The sequence below is a fragment of the Camelus dromedarius genome, chromosome 32 (genome assembly GCF_036321535.1).
Source record: "Camelus dromedarius isolate mCamDro1 chromosome 32, mCamDro1.pat, whole genome shotgun sequence".
Lineage (NCBI taxonomy): Eukaryota > Metazoa > Chordata > Mammalia > Artiodactyla > Camelidae > Camelus > Camelus dromedarius.
This window is the reverse complement of record NC_087467.1, coordinates 8140971-8164085: the sequence shown is the minus strand read 5'-3', so window position 1 is coordinate 8164085 and position 23115 is coordinate 8140971. Positions and strand designations below refer to the sequence as shown.

The following is a 23115-nucleotide window of genomic DNA, read 5'->3' as shown; positions in this document are numbered from 1 at the left end:
GTTATAATATAAGCATGAGTGTGTATTTTTTTTCAGTTTTTACTATCAGAAAACAAGGTTATCTTAAATAATAATTATCCAAGGCAAACTTTAAAATTGGATTTCCTGTTTTGTCACAATTGGATCATTATGGCCCAAGCCCATTTGAACCTGTTTTGATTATCTGAAATATTTATTGTCCCTCTTTCTAGAAAAATCTTATTATGATCTGTAATCTTAAAAATTGTGAATAGTCCCACTCCCTTCCCTGCTCTATTGCGTCCTTGACCCCTGTTTCTAAAGAGGTAGGTACAAAGTGGAAAACAATTGGAGGAACATGTTAAATTCAAAATAAGTGTGATGTAACCATGAAGACGTATTCAAATGCCAGGCATATTTGAAAATGCCATGAACGATAATCCAAGAGTATAATTTTGCAGGACGTATGGGGGACGTCTGGATGTCGGGGCAGCGAGCAGTTACTCAGTCTAATATCTGGGGCTGCGGTTCCGCCCGGACTGTGGCTTCTTCCCACTGTTGGGTTTGAGTGTGGCTGCCTGCAGGTCTGGTTCATGTCTCTGCCATGTGTCACGTTATTTTGTTGCCATCACTGTTTTGTTACATGAAAGTAATTTCTCTCTTTCCTTTGTTCTCTAAATGTCCATACAGCCAGTTCAGTAAAGCTCGTTCATATCCAGGAAGCTCTCCTTCTCTGTCTCCTTTCTCTGTCTTGCAAGAACTGAGGGTGGCTTCTGGTATTTTGTGTGGCTTCATCGTTTCCTTCCTGCCTCTCATCCACTCGTGATGTAATTCTTGGCACTTTTACTTCCTTTGTAGAGTAGGATGTGATGTCATAGAGAAGGGGACAGGGCTATCCAAATTCTCTCAATTGCTGGGAGGAGCTGCCCAGGTGTGCTGAGGGGCCTGTACTCAGGAAGAGAAACAGGGAGTCCTCCACAGTGAGTAACCCCGCTTTCAAGTGCACCCAACTTTCCATTAAAACGTCACCCAGTACACTGGAGTTTCCTCTTTGGCCCTTTCTAGACTGAATCAGTTGGCCTTTTGGACCTTCCCAGTTCAGCTCAATTTTCCTCCTTCTCCTTTCTCCGCTGTCCCCCTCTTTGTGCCATCCCGTGCCTCTCCCCGCCAGTCTCCCTCTTCCTTGCTCACTTACTTGTGTGTGTCTGTGTCTGCTGACCTTCTGCCCTTGTCTTCTGTGAGAGACATTAGTGTCCCCAGCATTGCCTGTCATTTGGGGTGATGCCCGCCCTGTATCTAGTCCACATGAGCACGGCATCTCCTTTCAGTAATTCATAAGTATGCACGGTTCTACTTACAGTTCTTCTTATTCTAAAAATTGTCAGCTTTTTTGTTTTCATGTCTGTATCTTTCCCACCTTTCCTTGTGATGTGATCTTTCCCCCTTTTCAGCTCTATTTTGCAGTTTCCTTCTTGCCTTTTTTGAAGCCAGTATTTTTATGCTTTAGTCCTCTTCCCTGTACAGCTATGCCTATGTTTCTTGCCCCAGCACCCCCCACAGTTTTCAGTTCAGCTCTCCAGTAGCCTCCCCAGTGAGGAGTTTTCCTTCTTTCCCGTTGACAGACTCGTTGCTATGCCCTCTTTCCAGTGTAGCTCATATTTCTGTGTTCTTTAAAGAATTGACCAACTGCAACTAAGGGACTAGTCCAGACTGGGAAGGACAAGAACATGTCCTGGGAATTAGAAAGGGGAGAACAGGGAAGGGGCCCTGGTGGTGAGGTGGGCAGGCTGCATGTAACTCACTGGGCAACTGGGATGAGCAGAAGCTTTGCTAGTGACCCAGCTGAAATTTAGCCATTGGTAGGAGAAGAGATCACAGAGCTATTTTTGAATATATTTGGAAACCTTTTCAATTTTTAAGTTTTAGGGTGACCCTGTTAATTCTTAATAATTATCATCATTCTGGTGAATAATCATAAAATAGAGCTCTAGAATCATTGTTACCTGGGGCCGTGACTCATGCAAAAGCTCCCATACAGAAAATGTCCGTAGGTGCCAGCTACTCTTGGAGAAGGTCATTGTGAAGATGCGTGTAGACTTGTTTCTTGTACCCAAGGTGAGGGGGTCCCTACTGACCCTGTTGGTGAGCAGCGTGGGCACTGTTGTTCACTGCTTTCATGACGTTCTAAAGTCCCTGGATGAATAAAGGAGCTTGATTTCCAGGGCTGACTGTCTAAAAAGCCTGTGGAAATAATTAACTAGGTCCCATGTATCCCCCATGCTTTGTTTAAAAAAAAAAAAACTCCCTTCCACTCACAAATAAGTAGGACAGAAGGGGAGAGAAAGAAAATAGGACTCAGTTGATAAAACTGAGACGGGCTGCGTGGGAAGAGGAAGGGGTTTACTTGAAATGAACTGGAAAAGGCAAAACAAAGGAAACTGAGCTGAACTGGAAAACACACTGTAGAGAGATACTTGGGTTTCTGTATGCTTTTTTTCCCATTTTGGCCATTAAGGATTTTTTTTTAATACAAAAGAAGTTGATCAAAATATGAATCCAGGGAGGTTATTTCTGACCAGCACTTTGTTCTCTGTTACTGATAGTATTCAGGCTCATGTTTCCAAGGTCCTGGAAATTTAGCAAACATTTTAACAGCCTGAAAACATGACTTTAAAAATAAAATATTAGCAATTCTTGATAAAGGAAATTATGTGCACTTGTTAACTTGGTGTTTCTAGATTTCACATTTCTTTTTTTGGTGTGTATGCCTTTGTGACATCTTTTTGCAGAATGACCCCTATATGTTGCCGAATTTGCCATAAATGTCCAGAAAATAGTACATTCTCACTTTGGACACATGATCTGTGTGATGGGACCTAATTTTGGCATAATGACCCCTTCCCTTTTAAAATTTTAAGAAGACATTGCATGATTCACACACATTTTCGTTTTGTATGCTTCCATGCAGTAATCTCGAAATCTTATGTTTATTTTTATTTTTTAGGCACTAGAAAAACACCCCAACTCACCAATGACAGCAAAGCAGATATTGGAAGTCATTCAGAAAGAAGGGTTAAAAGAAACAAGGTCAGTATTCATATTTGCAACATTTTCTGTTTTCATTGATTAATAATTGCAGCTAATTGCAAAGCAATAGGTATATCTAGATTTTGATGTAGTTGACTGTGAATTAAGTAACTAAATACAAATTCTTTTTTGAATGCCAAATATTTGGGTGACCCAAGATCTCCTTGGAACTACCTGTTTGCATAATAAATTGCATTAGACAGATTGGTATAGAATCTACTTCATTAATAAAGAGCAGCATTGAATGAATTAGCCCCTAATTGGAGTTACTCTTCTTCTTCTTTCTTGTAAGAGGAGATTTTGTCTCTGAAAGTGAGTAGTGAAAGAGAAACATTTTTACAAGCTTAGTATTTAAATCCCAGGATAGAAAGATGAGCTCACTCTGATAAAATTCAAAGTTCCAACAAACGTGGTTGAAAATTTAGTCCTCTTATATTTAGAATTATTCTGCTTGGAGCATCGTTCATCAACTATTGAGCCTTAAAAAAAAATAACGATTTCATTGAAATAGTCAGGAACCCTAAAACTCACCCTTTTAAGATATACAATTCAGTGGTTTTCTGTATATTCACAAAGTTTTGCAATCATCACCACTATCTAATTTTAGAACATTTTCATCACCCTAAGATGGAACCCACTAACAGTCACCCCCTATTCCCTATTCCTGGCAGCCCCCTGTCAACCACTAATATACTTTTTATGTCCATGGGTTTGCCTATTCTGGACCTTTCACATAAATGGAATCATACAATATGCAGCCTTTCGTGACTGGCTTGTTTCATTCAGCAGAAGGTTTTCAAAGTCCGTCCATGTTGTAGCATGAATTAGTACTTCGGGCCTTTGTGTTGCCAGATAACACTCCATTGTATGGATAGACTACATTTTGTTTACCCATGATGGTCCTTTTTATTTTATTTAGTTATGAATTCTGCAGTTTGGGCTTTATCCAGACATTTAGGGCCATATAAATGTTATTACTCAAGGAGAAAAAAAAAAAAAAGCAGTTTGTTACAGGATAAAATAACCATAGAGCCGAGTATCTAATCATCCATGTCCCATTGGGTGAATTTTTTTAATTGTATGACGTTGTCTACCTAAAAGCCGTTGAGAAGACAGTGGTCTCAGCTTGATGGAAACTAAATCTGCTGAGCTGCCTTCCCATGCGATACTAGGATAGAACCTGCTGCGAGAAATGAATGTCCTCCCAAGGCCAACTTTCCCTAAAACATCGGTGTAACCTGCAACTCCTGGTGCTGTTCCGTGTGAGTCATGTCAGCTTCTAGTTGTTTAACATGCACCTTTTGCACGTTTGATCCACAAACATCACGATTTAGTGGGGACACCTAGGACACCTAGGCGCAATTTTTCATCTCTATCTTGGAGGCCTTCTCTGCCTGTTCGGAAGAAAGAGCCCAGGCTACTGTAACTACAGTGTTTGCAATCATTGTTCCCCCGCAAACAGTGGGGAGGGAAGTCACCGACAGAACCTAACGGCTCTACTGGGGGGGAGCCTGTTCTTCTAAACCAGATGTCAGTGTGAGGCATCTCACGGGGACAACTGGAAATTAATTTTCTCCTCGCTGCCTGTCAGAAACCCTGAAAATATTTATGCCATTTAGAAAGCACTGAAGATGTTTGTGCTACAACCAAAAGACAAGAGGGGGTAAGAATCTAAGGATATCAACTCCTTTCTACTGTGGGCTCTGAGCCACAGGAATCTGCCAGTGCAGACATAAAAAGCATCTCCTATAAGCCGACATTTGAAATTTGTTCGTTAGATATTCTTCTCCCCAGAAGTGAGTAGGCTACTGTCAGTTGTTAAGTACCTCGAGATATAAAATTCCTGTACCATGGCCTTGAACAGCATTTTAATTACACTTGTTATTGTAACAGCATTTTTTTCAAAGTTTTTCAAGATGCTCGTCTTCCCAGAGTGGTATGTTTAAAGGGCTTTAAGTACATGTTAACAAACAAAACAGAAAACAGCTTCTTTAAAAGGGTAAGACCACTGAAATGGAAAACATAACCTATTCCTCTAAATACAACCCTCTCTTCACTTCCCTCCCCCCTTATTCTGTCGTCTTGTGAATAATTAAAAAAAAATGTTTCTTGTTACAAGTGCTGATGGACCTGTGTAGTTCTATTGAAAGTACCTGCAAGGAATTCACAAGCTAAATAGGAAAGAGAACAAACAAAGAAAGAGATCGTAGTTCTAAGTGCTATTCTGTGAAGTCTGCTCTGTTCCAAGGGCGTCAGACTCCATGTTTCATCCTTCGTTTCTCTCTGTTTATTTGAATCCTCCCCCTTGTCAGTTGTGGCAGTTACTTAAGGCTGGTATATCTGTGACCACTCTCCCTTGTTGTCTTGTTTGCTTATTAGCGTCATCTCTAAAATAGAAGTCGTGTGTAGATCTTGAGTGAGTTTCAGCTTTCCTACATGCTGTGTATATTGCTTTAGGGAGCAGATTCTGACATTTATTTTTCCTACTGAATGTACTATTTTGCTCCCTTCCAAATTCTTAAATAGTTTCCAAGTATTTATTATAGCTGAGTAAATGAAGTAAAACTCTATTTTTCTTAAGTAAAGTGACATTTAGAAATTCCATCATCGTAAGGTCAAACATAGCTATTTCATTTCTAGGTATTTATTAATGATGGTTTTTTAAGAATTGCAGGCTTGTGATATGAATAAATGCAGGGACATGACTGTGAAAGTTACTAATGTGGCCATAACCTTCTAGTGGTCTTTGTGAAAGAGAGGTCGTGTTAGTGGTCCTCCCACAGACAATCCACCACTGTACCTAGCATTTCCAGAAAAGAGAAGATTGGGTCTTTCTTGTCATCTCTCCAATGCCATTTGTATCAAGTCCAGGGTGGGGAGATGGTCCCTCATTCTGTGTGCCAGGTGGGTCTCCTGTAGCACTGACCTCACCGTACTGTAAATTTGTCCTTGTTTGTCTTCCCGCTGGTCTGTGAGCTCTTTAAGGGCAAGGCACCCAATGCTCCTGCCACTCAGAAGGTACTCAGTAAATATTTGTTAAGTAAATAATCTTCCTCAAGATGTTAATTTGCTGGTGCTTAGTGATGACTTTGGTTTGCATTCAGAGTTAGAAGCTTCTTTTTAACATTTCAAGTTGTATTTTTCATCCTATTTAATTATTTGTTTTAATCAGAAGGAATCTACCAGTTTTGTGGGAATTCCATTAAATATATGCATGCCAATAGTCTCTGGCAAATTAGCTGTGAACAAATAAGGTTATGGTGCTGTTGCCTGTTTTTAAACGCTGTAGGTGCCTCTGGGTTAAACTTGTAACTTGCAATAAAAAAAAACCCAATAATTTTGGCAAAGCTGATATGAGTATTTGAATGTGTGATATGTGATATTGGCAATCTATTTGACTGCAGTGAAATTCTTGACATTTTATGGTACCTTTCCTCTTTTCAGGTGACACTTTAAATTGCATAATTTTCATGTAGACAGGATATAAAGAGAATAACTTTTTTTTATCATGTTCTGTGTGTCTTCTTCAAGTTATTGATGAAATGTATAATATATGATTAAACTCTATTTGAAAAAGCCAAACTGAAAGAAGTACTCTCTATGTGGTTTAAAAACCGGTGTATGGATATAATAAATTATCAGAAGGACATATGGTTTTTGTTGGAAAAAAATTAACAATATGATCATGCATGATTTCCTAGAATTTTTTTAAATGAAAATATGTTTGGTAAGTTTTAATTCCCTTCTATGTAGTAACAGAAGATTTTTCTCAATATAATTTTATTCTGGTCCATCTATTACTGCACTTGCTTTTTGGATTCTGAGTATTTCCAGGCTTCTGTTACTTTGTGTTTATGAGTTGTCAACAATTGATAAGACAGAGCTGTTTGGAACGCTTACAATCAATCAAAGCGCCATGTTGCTTGTGTAGATGGGATAGAAATGTGCGTATTCCAGTCTGCAGCTTTTATGGATGGATATTTGATATGCCTGTTTGGACTGCTTGGCTAAACATCCCCACTTCCTCAGGGAGAGAGGGTGCTACTGTAGACTACAGGCATGCCTGTGGTAATTAAACATGTGTTCATAGAAAAAGAGAAGATGCTGCAGTTACCATGTTGCTTTGGATGACTTTTGAGGTTGTCCTAATTCTGTTTTTCTGTTTTTGGTTTGCTTATTCAGAAGTTATCATTCCTTTACAAAGAAGACTGGGGGATTTTTGATGCCTGAGGATATGTTTTTCTCTGCTCATGTCATTTTTTAATGTGATGCTTCCAAAGAAATGTGCGCTCTGTTTTAGCGACCCATCCGGAGGCAGCAAGGTCAAGGAGTGAGGTTTGGAGCACTTACCTAGTGAGAGCAGAGCAGAACCGTCGAAACAGCCATTCATTAGTGAGGGATAATTTCTTACGTGCTGGGCATTATTGTTACAAGATACCTGTCACTAATGTAGCATGAACTGTAATATAGTTTCCGTATTATTTGATAATAGGCAAATAGGTTTCTAATGGAGATGAGGTAGTCATAAAATAAAGGCAAAAAAATCACAAAGCAATTTTAAAAACCTTTGGTGGGTTGTGGGCAGGGCAGTATTTATGAGGTACATCTTTACAATACTGTAGATGCCTTACTTTAAAAAAAAAATCAATGTTAGATTTCATCAACCATTTACAGAGCAGCAGCCTACAGTTACATATCACAGTAGGGACATTTGAAAAGGTTTATAAACAGTCTCCCTTGTGCTTAGTATTACTCAGGATATTGACATGTCTTTGTGCGATGTGGAGTATGCAACTAGCAACCCAAGATTTTGTAATTATCCTGGTATCAGTGAAAACCTTTTATTCCTCCCTGGTAATTCTTAGGATAAAATTGTTTTTAGCTACTTGTCTTAAGGTTTGTCATGTTTTCTGTTTTGCAGTCTGTTATGATACGCTGAAATTAGGATCTCCACTTTGTGCTGTGGTTTATTAAAGATGTTCCATTTTTCTAGGGGGATAAAAATGTCAGAAAATTCCATTACCGTGTATAGTGACAAACCATAAAATTGGTTGGCATTTCTCTTGGTGAGATTTACGTTTCTAATTAGCACTATAGGAGATGATTCTCGCTGCTGAAATGTTTTGTCTAAAGATAAGAAAGAAACACAAATAATTTCAACTGCAAAATCAATTCTTATCTCCAGACTCCATGTCGGCCTCCCTGCTTTCCTACTGAGATGGTGGTCAAGTTTGTTTGCGCTGGGGCGTTTTAGAATAACAGTGTGAACTCACAGCGTCATCCTTGCCATTTGCTAACATCTAATTCTCTCCTTCTGTAAATGGTGTGCACAGTCAGCTGCTTAGAGAGTGATGAATGAGACAGTGATGTCATTAAACAGAATTGTAGATCACTCTGTATCTATTTATGTGTGTATGTAAGTGTGTACAAGCAAGCCTTTAGAATAATTTCTCTTAGTTGACATTGAATTTTACTTGTCATCATTACCCAGATTAGAAGTCTCAATCAGGGGCCTTCCTAGCTCTTTTCTCCCATTCCCCACTGCCAGCTGGTTCTTGGGTAGTTTTAGTTCTGCTGCCTAACTACACCTTTCTTTCTTTGTATCCCTACACTTTGCCACTCATTCTTTACACTTATGATTTTAAGCCAGATTAATGCAGTATCCTCTTATCTGCTGTCTTTAAACTTGATCTCCCCCTTTTTAGATCTGTTTGTATTTCCTCAAACAGACACTACCATTTATAGTAGCATTTCTTAACTGATAATCCAAAATATTCCAGGTACAAAATACATTGCACCTAATAAACTATGAATCAGAAATTATTGTCAGTTGTGTGTTTGGCTATAATTAGATGGAATCAGGCTTGGTCCTTTTTTCTAGCCACATGGTATCTGAATAAATGCATGATATTTTGATAATGTAGGGTTTATGATGTGAATGATGAATGTATTCATTTTACCTTACATTTAGATGAGATTTTTAATTTTTTTTTAAACTAAGCTATTAACTTTTTTAAAACACTGTTTTTCTGTTTGTGTTTTTGTTTTTACTGAACATACTGGGGATTGAACTCAGGACCTCGTGCATGCTAAGCACTTGCTCTGCCACTGAGCTGTACTGCATCCCCCTTGAATTTCTAATCTGATCATTTTTGTATACCTTTGGTTCTTCCCAAAATGTCATTTAAAATATTGTTTGTTGGTGTTAGGTGCTTTTTTATACATAATTAATTTGTTTTAAATGGTAAAAACTAATTAAATAAGAATTCATAATTTATACTTGGACATCACTAATTGTTTAAAAATAATTTATCATAATTAAACATTTTTTAACTTAAATTCACTCTTTTATAGTGATACAGTGATTAAAATAATTCTTCAGGGGGATAATAAGATGATATATTACTATGAAAGCATTTCCTGAGTTAAAAAATAATTCTGTGAAACATTACCCTACAAGGTCAGTTTCCAACCCCTCAGCTCAACCCTAATCGACCAGGACGTGGGCAACTTTGATGCCTTTATTGTCAAGCATCTGACGTTGCAGCCACAGTTGACTATAGCTGACCTTTAAACAACTTGGATTTTTGAAATTTGTGGGTCCTCTTATACACGAATGTTTTTAATAGTAAATACGACAGTGCTACCCAGTCTGCGGTTGGTTGAATCTGCAGACGTGGAGGAACCGCAGACGTGGAGGGCCGACTATCAAATGTGTGGATTAACACTCGTCTTGCTCAGGGGTCAGTTGTACTTGCCTTTTGCTGGGAAATTTCCTCCTTATATAATTTCATAATTTGGAAAGTAGAAATAGAGCCCCACGAGACATTCTTGAACTGTGTTGTGTGTGTGTGTGTGTATGTTGCCTGCACCTCTGGTAGTTACCACGTTGTTCCGCAAGAGGCTGTAAGACTGGATTGCTGAATGGGGAGGAAGCACTTCTCAGGTAGACTGCCTCACACTGATGTAAGAAATTTGCAACGGGACTCCTCCCGGTTCCCATACTGAAGTCATAGTAACAGTGATTGGTTAGTCTGCTCAGGCTGCCATCACAAAGCACCACACACTGGGCAGCTTAAACAACAGAAGTGTGTTTTCTCACAGTTGTAGAGGCTGGAGGTTCCAGATCAAGGTCCAGCAGGACAGGTTTATGGTGTGGTCTCTCTTCCTGGCTTACAGACACCCACCTTTATGCTGTGTCCTCACACGGCCTTTCCTGGGTATGTACATGGAGAGAGAGACAGACAGACAGACAGGCAGACAGAGTTCTGAAGTGTCTCTTCTCATAAGGACACTACTCCTGTCAGATCAAGGCTTCATCCTTATGACCGCTTTCAACCCTAATCACTTCCTTAGCGATCTCATCTCCTATCCAGCCAACTTAGGGGCTGGGGCTTCAACATATGAATTTGTTGAGGGGGACACAAAAATTTGGTTCACAGCGGTGATTCAGAATTTGGAACTTTACATTTCTTGAATTCATGGCATAACATAGAATTTTTCTAGGGTTTTGCGTATCTGATGCAACTTGGAAGGTATTCATAACAATATGCTTAACACTGTACTGTGCTTCTGTTTTTACATACTTCTAATGTGCGTTTTCATATGTTATTCCTAACATATAAACCGATAGAATACTTGGCTTACGTTTCATGTTCAAATATAATGTGTATATTCACACAACATAAATTGACTTGGGTTTAATTTGAAGCCTTTGGCAAAAGTAGCTGTGGTGACTGCCTGTAACCCTCAAGGCATCGGTATTCACTAAGGTATGCAATTATAGCTATGAAATGGCTATTTCTTAATACAACTTCTTATTCTGTCAAGCTTTCTTTCTCTATTCTTCCAAATAATTGAACAAAAAAAGGTAATTTAGGTGATTTCAGCTTTATCAAGATCTAGGTATAATTTACTCCAGAAATACCAAGCACACTCTATAAATATTTCAGTGCAGAAATAGAAGCAGAAATGGATATAAAATTACACTTTATGTGAGTCTTTCTAAGTATCCTAAGCAGGTGAAAATCTTTGGGGAGGAATAAGCATTTAACTGGGGTGATTTTATTAAATTTTTTTTTCTTGGTTATGTTTTTTTCTTTATCTCCTCGTTGCATTGCGTGTGCTCTTAATTGCCACAGGCCTAAATGATTTTAGTTTTGCTTCGTTGTTTTGAACTCGACAACATAATTCAAATGCAAAACAGTTGATATGCTGACATGGGGGCTGCTTTTTATAGTTGACTTGTTTTCAGAGGAATAAAAATTATGACATTTTGTTAAGCCAGGTTTTCTAAAAGCTACAGGGCATAATTCCTAAGAATAAGTCCTAGTTCTTTCAGGACAACTGAAGGCTGTTTCTCCTGCACCTCCTGAGGTGCCTATGCAAAATCAAATGTATAACTGTGGACTGGAATTCTGTCTGAAATTCAGATGATTTCTGTTCACATTTTGAGAAGTTAAGTCCCATTTTAGGTGCTGTGCAAGGCTTACATTTCAGCTCTGCTCTCATCAGTGTGTTGATAACCATCTTCTGGCCAGGTTCACAGTACTCAGGTCTGTGAGTACAGAGCATTGCCAGGTGCTTTTAGTAGTCAGATTAGGGGACATCAGAGAAATGAAAACAAGCTGTGGACCTGCAGATGTCACAACATGAATTTAATCAATTAAACACTAGTAAGTGTCTTCTTTGTGCTCACTATGTGAGATCCTGGGGTTTTGTTGAAGCTTTAAGGCTTGTCTTCATTCCATTAACATTTATTAAGCACATGCTATGTTGTTGGGACTGTTGCTGGATTAGTAGATGAATAAAATGAAGTTCCTCCTTTTGAAGATTGAGCAGCGTAGTTCCAGACCATTCTTCTCTGAGTCATTCAATTATGTCTTTTAACCTCTTCTCTGTGAAATATGTCTTCAGCCTAGTACATAATATTTTTTTTAATTTCAATCAAAAAGTAAATATAAGAATTTCTAAATTCTCTCTTGAATTCTTAATAAAATACATGATATTCCAGCATGTCAAGAAGTGTTATCTTTGTATCACAAATATAAGCTCATCATGGTAAGGAGTGACATCTTAGTATCCATTAGTTTGTTTCATCTAGTACCGAGATACCCATGCTTTATAGTATATGTCAAGCGAAGTAAGGAGTAGGCCCTTGATGATTAAAAGAATACCTCCTATTTCTTAATCATTTAACTTATATTTTCTTGGCCCAGTACTAAGGGCTTTACATGAATTATCTTCTTAAAAACTTTAAAAGACAGTGGGTTGATGATATTACCTTTACCATTTTACAGGTAGGGAAACTGAGGCACATGAGGCTAAGTAACAAGACATTTCATTCAGCTAGCAAGTAACAAATCTGGGATTTGATGTCTGATTCAGGACCAGTTGCACTTAACCTTTTAAAGTATGTGTAGCCTAGGCCTCATAACATTTTGATTTTAGAAAGTTTTGGTTATATGATTCTATTAAGTAAATGCTCCTCCTCCCCCAACCCCTTTGCACTTTTCTGGCTACTTATTGATTGTCTATAGATATATATTACTCACTGAAATTAAAGTCTAGCCTGTGGATAGGTGTATTGAGACTTTCAATTTATAGCTTAACTGTAAATAGGGTTGAAAAGTTTAAAAAGATTCCATTCCCACGACTCTTAGATAGGAAGATGCAAAGCCTTTGGTGAATTTTAACTGTTAGGCTTGCCCAGCAAGATCTTGAGTGAAGATTTTGGCTTCTGGATGGCAGCAAGACTTCCTTGAAGTGTAATTTCTTACTGTTTGTCTTAGAAGGTGATGCTGTCAGGGTGGAAAACTTCCCCCAGGTAATGGAAGAACTAAGGACCTCGGGGAACTCTCACCGTTTCCTTGTTGATATTGGACTGACAGATTGAAACTTGTTTCTGAGGAGCTCGCTAACTGTGACCTGTCAAAGCATAATTGCTAACACAATGTAGATAATCTGGAAGGCAGGTTTAGAGGGTGGCAGTTACTGTGTCTGTGAAATAACTGAATGAAAATAGATGAGATTGCCTAAACCAGGCTCAGGTGAGGGTGGAGGAGGCTGCCATTAACATTCTTTTAAGAGATGCATCCTGGAAAGATAAGGAGGCCAAGTAAATAGACGAGTATGGTTTCACAACCAGCATTACTACATTCTTTGGTTTTTTTCCAGGAATGGAATTTTATTTTATTTCATTTTTCCTAGCATTACTGCATTCTGTAGGAAATTTTCTTAAGCAGAGAATAGTCAGATACACTTTACTGTTATTGGTAATCTATATCATGACCACCCATCCGTCCTTCCTCCTCTCATCCGTCCATTATATTTCAGCTGGGAGGTAGAAAATACCACTCTTTCCTTTTTATTTTGATTTCTTATTTTTACAAAAGACAGATGTGAAAGGTCCGGGCAGAGTGCTTTCTCCATCAGGCCACTGCAGAGAGCCCGAATTCATGATTTCATTCCTCACATGTCTTCATGAAATACAACAGTTTCTACAATGATTATTTTTCAGTTTGTGGCTTAACTGGCATTTATTGAAGGTGACCTACTATTGCTAGATGTAGAAAAATGGCATTCATGAAGATTAGTTGGAACTAGGTGTTCCTATTGGGATAGTCTAGAGAGTGGCTCAAATCCTAAATTCTGAAGTCTTAGGATTAGCAAAGATCACTTTGGAATCCCCCTACACCTCCAGCCTCTGAATCAGACACACAGAAAAGACTATTTGACATTACTTAGAACAGTTTTCGACTGCCCATTTCTTTTATCTGTCCTTAATATTGAAAATGTTAACTTCGTTTTTAAAATTAGAATTTAATTTACTGTTTTTTGACACCATCCTTTGTAGTCAAGCCACTTAAAACTTTTAATTTTCAAAGTTTTATACATCAGTTTGTATATTAGTTACAGTGGTACACCCTTACCTTCTTTTCTCATAGAGAGTGATGAGGGTATGTGAGGTGGGGTCTGTAGACTTTTGAGAAGGAGCAGATAAGTATCTGAACTTTAAATCTAGTCTTTCCCTTACCCAGTCTTCAGCCTCCTGGTGACCCAAGGAACTTCTAGCCTCTATTAGCAGTGTTTCTTGTGGTAAGAGAATAATGGACTGAATAATTCCTACCGCCTAATATTGGAGGAGTTACGCCCTATGGTAAAGTCAGGGCTGGTTTACATAAGGGGCCATTTACTGTGATCATCACTGTCCCAATTTGTAGCCATGCTTTGGAGAATTTATTGGAAAGCAAGCTTCCTCAAAAACAGAGAGGGCATTCAGAGCAGCCTCTGCTACACGAGGAATCAGTCTAAGGGGTGAAGTTTAAATCAGAACTATAACATTTTATTTCTTCTAAGGACTTTGCAGGTCATATAGTCTTGAACTTTTGTTTTACAAAGCACTAAACTAAGGCTTAGAGTTGATGAGCTGTCTACTGTGATAGAACTAGTAAGTGAGTGATCTGTAAACGTAGAAGAGGTTCATCATATCAGAATTTGAGAAGAATGTGTAAAAGCACAGTAGTTAGTGAAGGACACCGTAAAAAAGAAAAAAGAAAAAGAAGAAGAAGGAGGAGAAGGAAGAAGAGGAAGAAGAAAGAAGATGAAGAAGAAGAAGGAGGAAGAAGGAAGAAGGAGGAGGAGAAGGAGAAGAGAAAAGAAAAGAGGAGAAGGGGAAGGGGATGGAGAAGGGGAACATCTTCTATTCCAAGGTACTATCAGAAGGGACATGTCTTTCAGTTGATTTTCCTGAAGTGATGGGTTTCCACTGACCCAGTCACCCTCTATTACCTGATTTTATTTGCCTCCAACAATACACATTTCTAACACTTTTGACAGAAGTTAGAGGTGCAGGAGAAATTGTACTGTGATTTACACTTCAAATGATGATCTAGTATTCTGATTCTGGCCCATTGGCTTTTGGTTGCCATCAAGACCTCACCCAAAGGTAGGGCTGTGAGAAGAACGAGGGAAAGGGCTGTGGCTGCCTATTGTAGAGAACGAGTGAGCTCGGTAGGACCCTTGCCTTAGATCATTTCATTGAATATGCTCATTGCAGTTGTTCTTTGGAATGCCTATAATGTGAGGAATATGTGAAGCAAGGGCGAGTAAGTTTGCCTGCAGACAATTTGATGCAAACAGGCCAACCAGCCCTCACTTTCTCTTTTCAGATTTTCCCTTGGATTTCTGCAGCCTTCTCTGTTTCTTCATTCACACTGTGATAATATATTTATGTTTACTTATTAAATTTTCCTCTGTTTTCTATAAAAAATAAAGTGGAGAGCAATATTTAAATGCAGTCACAATAAAATTGAGTGGCCTGAGAAGTCCAGTGGGTAAATGAAAACACTGTCAACTACTGTGAACTTTACAGCAAAAATCTAGTTTTTATTTATTGATTCTTTTTTCTGGCATTAATAACTCATTTAACTTTTCTTTATAAATTTGGTATATCAATACAGTATGAAATATAGGTAATGATTAATTTATAGATTAAATGAAATTAAACCCAATACAATTTAAAGTTGTCAAAGCCTTTTTGTAATGAGTTCATGATCCGTTGTTTTATTCTTTTCTTATAATACGATAACATTGATCTCTGACCTTTCCACTCTTAGGATTGTCATATAGATTAAAATTTAAAAATAGATTTGAAAGCCTATAAAAATTGTGTATTGCTGATTATAATAAACCCTTTGCAATTAGTGTAAATATTTTTCAGATTGTTTTTGAGAATTGAGATCTAAGAAAATACTTGTAATTTGTGTTTACTTTATAGCATAGCTGTTTATATAAGCTAGTGTGTAGATTTGAATGGGTCCCAAAATATGCGATTAAATCAAATAAAAGTCCATTTCTGGCATAGTCTGAAGGCAGGGAGTCCCAGGAATGATGAGGTAGTTTTGTTATATCAGGATATCCAAGGGGCCAGGGTCCTTTTGTCTTTTTTTATAATTTCTTTATTTATTTCCTTACCATTTTATCTTTTTTTTTTTTGGTGGGTGGGGATAATTAGGTTTATTTATTCATTCACTTATTTTTAATGCAGGCATGGGGTTTGAGCCTAGGACCCTGTGCATGCTAAGCACGTGCTCTACCACTGAGCTATATACCCCGCCCAGGGTTCTTTTGTTGTTCTGTTATCCTTAGGATTTTATCCTCATCCCTGTGGTCCAACATGACTTGCCATCAAATCCATGTTCTAAGCAGCAGGAGGCAGAAAGGGCACACACGGTTCCTTTGTAGACATGGTCTAAACATTGAGTGTAGACATGGTCTAAACGTTGATCTGTTTTTCTCATGCCCTGTTGGCCAGGGACACAGTTGCACTTAGCTGAATGGGAAGCTGGAGAACGTAGTCTATTGCAGAATGCATGTTCCCAGCTAAAATGTGGGAGTCTTAGCTGTAGGAAAAGCTAGTTATCTGGGAACAACTACCAGCCTCTGCTGTATCTACTTTAAAATTGAATCTCATGCTTGGGCTTGGTTTAGGTTAAATATGTATTATAATTTATGATATTTGAAAGCAAATTACCTCAATACTTGACTTTATACAAACATTACATGTATTTTCAAGTCTCTTTGACTTTCCTCAGCCCGTTATGATCTTCACCATCTCTTGTCCTCCACCTTCCTCCTCCAAAGCCCAGTTCAGATGTTGTGTATCACCTCCTCGGTGAAGAGTTCTTTAACCTTCGTTCTTTAATTCATTGTTTTATCCTTGCTATTCCATTATAACGCAGTATATGTGCTCCTTTGTTGTGGTGTCTAATAAACTCTCCCAAATTTTCTCTTGTTATAATAGGACTGCAGTTTCCTAAATGGTAGAGTTCGTGTCTCATTGATCTCTCTCTTCATAATATAATAGCTCATGATAGTTTTGAATGGGAAGTTTGAAATTACAGCTCAATTTCTGTTTCCAACATAGTGTGCCATTCTGGATAACTCACTCAGTCTTTGTGTTCTGTGTGTGTGTGTTTTTCCTTTCCAGTAAAATGGGGGAAATTATAACTCTTTATCTGCATCATAAGGCTAAAATGAAGATAAAATAATTTGAAAAATGTACTGTCAATTGCATATTTAATTCATGAGATTTCACACTTTGCTGCATTATTAGGAATTTGGGGAAACTGATCAAGATTGAATGGCTTATCAAGTCAAATTTGTATTCTGAGATTTTTTCACAGTGATATTCTGGCAGTGATATTTTGGCTGGTGCCAAAAGGTTCACGTTTCAATAAGAAGTATATAATATTTATTTAATACTTAATTTTTAATTGAAAATTTCATAAGAAGTTAAGAAGGCGATTCTAATTAGTTTGTATTCTTAACTCAGATTCAGTGATTAGATTTAAAGCCATTGTTACTTAATGAAGCAGAGCCCTAATTATTTTTAATATGACATCTGCCAGTGACAATGCTGGGAATCTAGGATCAGAGATGTTCCTGATTTACAGTATTCCAATGGATAAATTATTTTTCATTAAATGGGATGCTCCTGGGTGACCTTATTTGTGACGTAGAAGGTGTGTTTCTCTAGCTAGCTCTCATACTTGGGTCACGTTAGCCTTTGGAATGTATACTGTAGATGTAGTATTTCCTCTGCTTTTCCACCCTCCAAACTTATGTGTGTTGATATGTCATACCCTTAGAATACTTCCTACCAATTATCTAAATGGTATGTTTTTGGGGAAAAAGATGGTTAAGACGCTTCAAATACACAAAATAAAATTTTAGAGAATAGACTCTAGTAAACAGAAACACTTTGCTATCTCTGAGGAGATCTGAATTTAAATATGTAGGAAATGATTAATTTCTGGGAAAATCTCTGCCATTATTTTTGTGCTTCTGTCCTTAAAGCTCTCACAGTTTTGGCTTGTTTAGTATTTACTGAATGTTCATATTCTACTGGGAGTTTTCCATTACACTGAAGTAGTTTTGCTGTCCATAAACTGAGTACTATAGGATAGAATATATTTTACTTTTGAGTAGTGATCTGATTTCTAAGATTCTTGTAAATTATACATATACTAACACCTTAGCTTCTGTCGGTCATCATCATCATTGCCACCTGAACAGCTATTCATCATTTAAGATGCGGTTATCTCCCCTGGAAACTTCCCCCTTGATTCCCAGGCAGAAATACGATTCTTTCTTTTGTATTACAAGGGATTTTAAAAATATATATATCTTTATCACAGTTCTTTTAGTTTATATGTCTTTCTCCCAGCTAAATTATGAATTCCAAAATAGCTAGTGACATACTCATGTTTATATATCCTGGATAGTTCCTAGACCATGGTAGACATTTCAGCAAATGTTTATTTGATTGAACGTACATTACTTATGGACATCTTCAGCTGACATCCGTAAAAGGAGTAGTTTGAGAAGACTCTTACACTTACCGTACTTGGTCAGACCCACAGATTATGCAGCAGAGAGTCAATGTCAAAGGTGAGGACTTAAAACTGTAGGAGAAAAAGCTTTGTACATTGCTAAGCACCAGGTGGACTGTAAGTTTGAGCTAAGCAACCAAGTGATCTGTTCCTTTCAGGCTAATATTTTCTGAGTCCTTTGCCTAGGTGATCCATTTATTCTTTCCATTTTCCTTATGAGATTCATGTCATGTTTCATGAGATACAGTGAAGTTAGTGGAGAGTTTCCAGGAAAACATAATGAGTATTATGTTTGATATAAATCTCTGGTCCAAACCTGTCTCAAAGACTTCTATATGTTTGATATCAATGGAATAATTAACTTGAGAACCAACGTACACACTGAGTAGGTAGAGGAAATAGTGCACCAGATGGACATTACCAAGCTTTTTCATCTTAGTAACTGACAAGGATGGGATGGATCTGGCCAGTAGAGCAAGTGAAATGGAGATTAGAAACAGAATTCTATTAATTTTGAATAGAATATATATATGACGAGCAGTCTTATAGATAGCCATTTGCTTGATGCAAATAAAATTTTAGGGTAAGTACATAGAAATAATCCTGCAGTGATTTAACTCATTTAATTCTATTTTAGACACACTCTGGAAATAAACTTAGTAAAATTTTGTACTGGGATTGAAAGTTTTAGTTTTCAGGATTACATTAGTTTAGGAGAAAGGGGCAAGCAAAAAGGAAATATATAAATCTTGTAATAGAAGTCTCAGGAAGATAGAAATAGTGAATTCTCGGGTTAAACTTTGAAAAGTATGTTATGTCTATCACTTTGTTTCTAAAAAGCTTATTCTTTAAGATGTGAGAAGGAAAAATTGGTATCTTTAAAGGTGGTTCATTCTTGCTCTTTAACATATAATAGCACTTGGGGCTCATTGATTTTTTTTTTTTATTATTATTCCTACCATTTGCAATAGTTATTCATCTGAAGTTTCCTGGCCCTGTCTACACAGTAGCAAGTGCAGTCAGTTGGGAGCTCCTTCACCAGTGGAGAGTCTGGTAATGCAGTCAAGGCAGTGGTAGGTAGGATTACAAAAGCGGTAGGACCACACAGGGGGATTCAGGAGGACACAGCACATTTGGTCATACCAAAGGAAGCTTCAGGGGTTAATCTGGCGTTGCTTTCCCATCTCCCGAAAAAGCCAAGTTTTGTTTTGTTTCATTTTTCTGTTTTGTTTTTTTTAAAATATCAGAATAGTTTGATCCTGTATACCAAGTTTAGAAGCTTAGCCTTGGAAACCAATATTGTGTTTTCTCTCTTCCCTTCAGGACAAAGTCTGTTCCATTTGGGACCGCCTCACCTACCTTACCAGGCAGCACCAGGTCTTCATATGCTTTCAGTTTACCTTCTACTATGGAAAGGATCTTTCCTTGAATGTTCATATTTTCACCTTGAGAAGGCAATATACGTGTCTAGGATGGTTTAAGCAGCTGTAAATAAATGTGACGTAGTCGAAGAGTGGTTTGTGGGAGTTTTACTATATATATATATACACATATATAATATTTTCCAGTCTGGTTTCAGACCCCGGCATGGCTTGGAGACAGCGTTGGTGTGTATGAAGGATCTTCCTCGAATGAAGGATTTGGGACACCTTTCCATGATGATTGTATTAGAGCCTCAGCTGCTTTCGTGTTGGTCATGAGGTGATGCTGAACCGAATGCTTGAACTAGCAGGAGTGGCTGGGATTGCATTGGAGTGGTTCCGTTCATTCCTTCCGGGTAGGTACCAGCTAGTGACGTTGGGTGAACATGGACATTGAGGGTCTTTCCGTAGGGAACCCCGCCAGTGTCACTCATGCCCCTGTTCATGTTGAGTGGGTTTGAGAAGGCAAATTGGACACCTGGAGGCCAGGCGGTGATCTGAATGACTCTGTAGAAGATTATGAGGGTGATTCCCAGATCGGTGTTGCTCACATACGTTATTTCTGTTTTGTCAGTGTGACAGTGCAGATTAGAGTCGACACTGAGAAAGTGTGACTTGTTGGAAAGTGAAAATTCGGGAGGCCCTGGTGTCCTTTCTGATTTCTCTGTCTGAATTACAGTTTGTGTAAACTCTGGCCATATTTTGACTCCAAATTCATCTACACACAAAAATCAACATTAGATAGAAATGGTTTATTCTCCTTGCTTGTATATATCCAGAGCCTTCTTCCCTGTGAACACTGACTGCATCTCCATGATCTTTCTTGCTGCAGCTGTAGTCAGCTTGTTCACCCTTCTGCTTGGGGCTCTTTCAAACAGTCTGACTATATTAACAAATATTCTTGAGAGTGACGGCTGATTTTTCCCAGTGAATGTTTTGCTTTATCTTCACTGAGAACACTTCATTATTCTAACCCTGTTTTACTAAGAATCAAATTGGGTTGTACTTTTTAAGGAGTTTTATAGCATAAATACTGCCTCTCCTTCTCCTTAAACTGCTTAGGCATTTCAAGTTTTTATAGAGACTATGCCAGAGTTTCTTCAATTTTGAACATGTTCTTTAGAAATTTGGTGCCTCTTCTTGGCTGTTATTTATTTACATAATATTATTTCAGTTATTTTCCTTTATGATAATGAAAAGCTTGCTGGTGTTGAACATGGAGAAAGTTTATTAGGTCTAAGGGTAGAATACAGGTAAAGAACTGAAAAGGACAAACACAGATGTATGTGTCTGTAAATACCATTAGAAATGTCTGTTGACTGTCATTTTGGCAAAAGGGCAGGAAACTAACATTTATGCAGTAACTGATCAGTGTCAGGCACTGAGCCAAGCAGTTTCTATTTTTTAGCTCATTTAATCCACACAGAAACATTGAGAAGTGGGTGTTATTTCTTCATTCTACAGATGAGGAAATTGACGCTGAGAGAAGTTAGGTATCTTGCCTAACTTCACACAATTATAAGTGGGAGCTCTGGTATTTGAGCCTGTGTCTGGCTGATTCCAAAGCTCAGTCTTTCCATCACAGTCAGATGTTAGGCCACAGGCAAATGTGAGACTTGAAGTGGGGGTCCCAAAGGAAAAAAAAAAAAAAGAAAAAGAATGCCTTTTAGAAGGCTTGAACAAACCAAGGAGGAAATGAGAGACATAGGAATGTACTAGCATAACATTTATTTAGAAAATTTCCAGAGTTGTCTTTAAAACTCTGTTTAACAAGCCAGGTGACAAAAGGAACAACTTTAGGATCATCAAATATTTACCATTTGTGGGATGAAGAGGTTTCGAGTTTCAGATTTTACCTCTTTGGACATTTGTTCATTCTCTGTTTGGCAATTAAAGTGATGCTATCCCACATCAGACCCTGGGAATCTGTAAGGATCAGTGGGTGGAAGCCAATCAGTAGTTATCTGAGGAGAGATAGCAGTTGAAGAGCTGTACCAGGTGTTTACTGTTTATAAAAGCTTTTTTAAAAAAGTGTGTCTACAGACTTTTCTGTGTGGAACCTCAGCTTCCCATCATAGCCCTTCACGTGCTACATGGTGCTTGTGACTGAAGACGTGGTGAATTTTTGTGTTCTCCTTAAACAGTCATTTATTTGGATTTCAGTAAATACTTGTTGTCATCTTTGGAAGAAGTTTGGCTCAGTATTATCAGTTTTGCTTTTTACATTGATAGACAGATGTCTCCCACTATCACAAGAGATACATTCTAGGCATAGCTGGAGAGAATGTTGTTTCTGTGCTTATAAACTGACACTTGGCAATAGAAAGGTACTATATTATATATTAAAGTTGTTGTTACCCTAACGTGATATGCTCTTATCAATTATGTTAATGGTATTTTTGAAAATACCCCACCTCCCCAAAGAGGTAAAGCTCTTTAACTGTCATGATTTTCAACATCAAAGCTATGTTTTATTTACTCATAGCTCATGAAGTAATGGTCATAATTGAATTCGGCACCTTAAGATTTCCTGACTTAGCCGAAGTGGAATATTGATCTCCTGAAATTAGGTGGCAAGTGCATCGAGGAACCATTTCCTGAAAGTTTTAAGTGGCTATGTAAAGCCTCAAGAATATTAATGCAGATTAAATGAGTGGATTGGAGTTGTGCTTACTTAAATAAGATGTTTGCCAAATGGCCAGAAGCCATGGTAGCCGAAGTTTTGTTTTTTGAAAGCTTGGAAAATGAAGGCAGAAGAACATTTCTCTTAGTGTTGCATCAACATAAATAGGTCTCTGTAATTTTAGTAACTGTTTAATCAGTTACTATTTAGTTAGTCGATTAAATAGGGCTCCAGGTTTAAAATATTTTTCTTGAATTACTGCGTTGGCTCACAAATTCTCTTCCATTCTGTCCCGATTGTATTTACATATTGTTCTCTCTTTTTGTTGCTGGATTTGTTTTCTGGAGGGTCTCTGTCTGCTCGGTTAGAACATTGATAGTGCTGTAAAATAAAGTACAGCAAATCTTGTTTTGTCTAAAGATACATTTCTCCCTATGGGTCATCAAAATGCGCATTTTTTCCTAAGGAAGATGTTTATTTCTGTAAAACAGAGGTAATACATACAATGTATTAGCAGCATTACTTTTGGAATTTATTAGTATGTATATGTGTATAATTTCATAGTTTTCAAAAAAACATTAGCCTGAAACAGTGTTATTTATTCTCTTTTTACATTTACATTGATCTTAGC

At 37.8% G+C, this 23115-nt stretch overlaps 1 protein-coding gene across 1 annotated transcript in view; it reads left to right on the top strand.

Moving 5' to 3' along the window:
* Positions 1-23115, top strand: part of ASXL3 (ASXL transcriptional regulator 3) — a 159857-nt gene that overhangs the window by 27702 nt on the left and 109040 nt on the right. The window contains exon 2 of the mRNA XM_064481519.1: positions 2963-3045. Coding sequence (XP_064337589.1) covers positions 2963-3045 — 83 coding nt within the window. The remainder of the gene's footprint in view (positions 1-2962; positions 3046-23115) is intronic.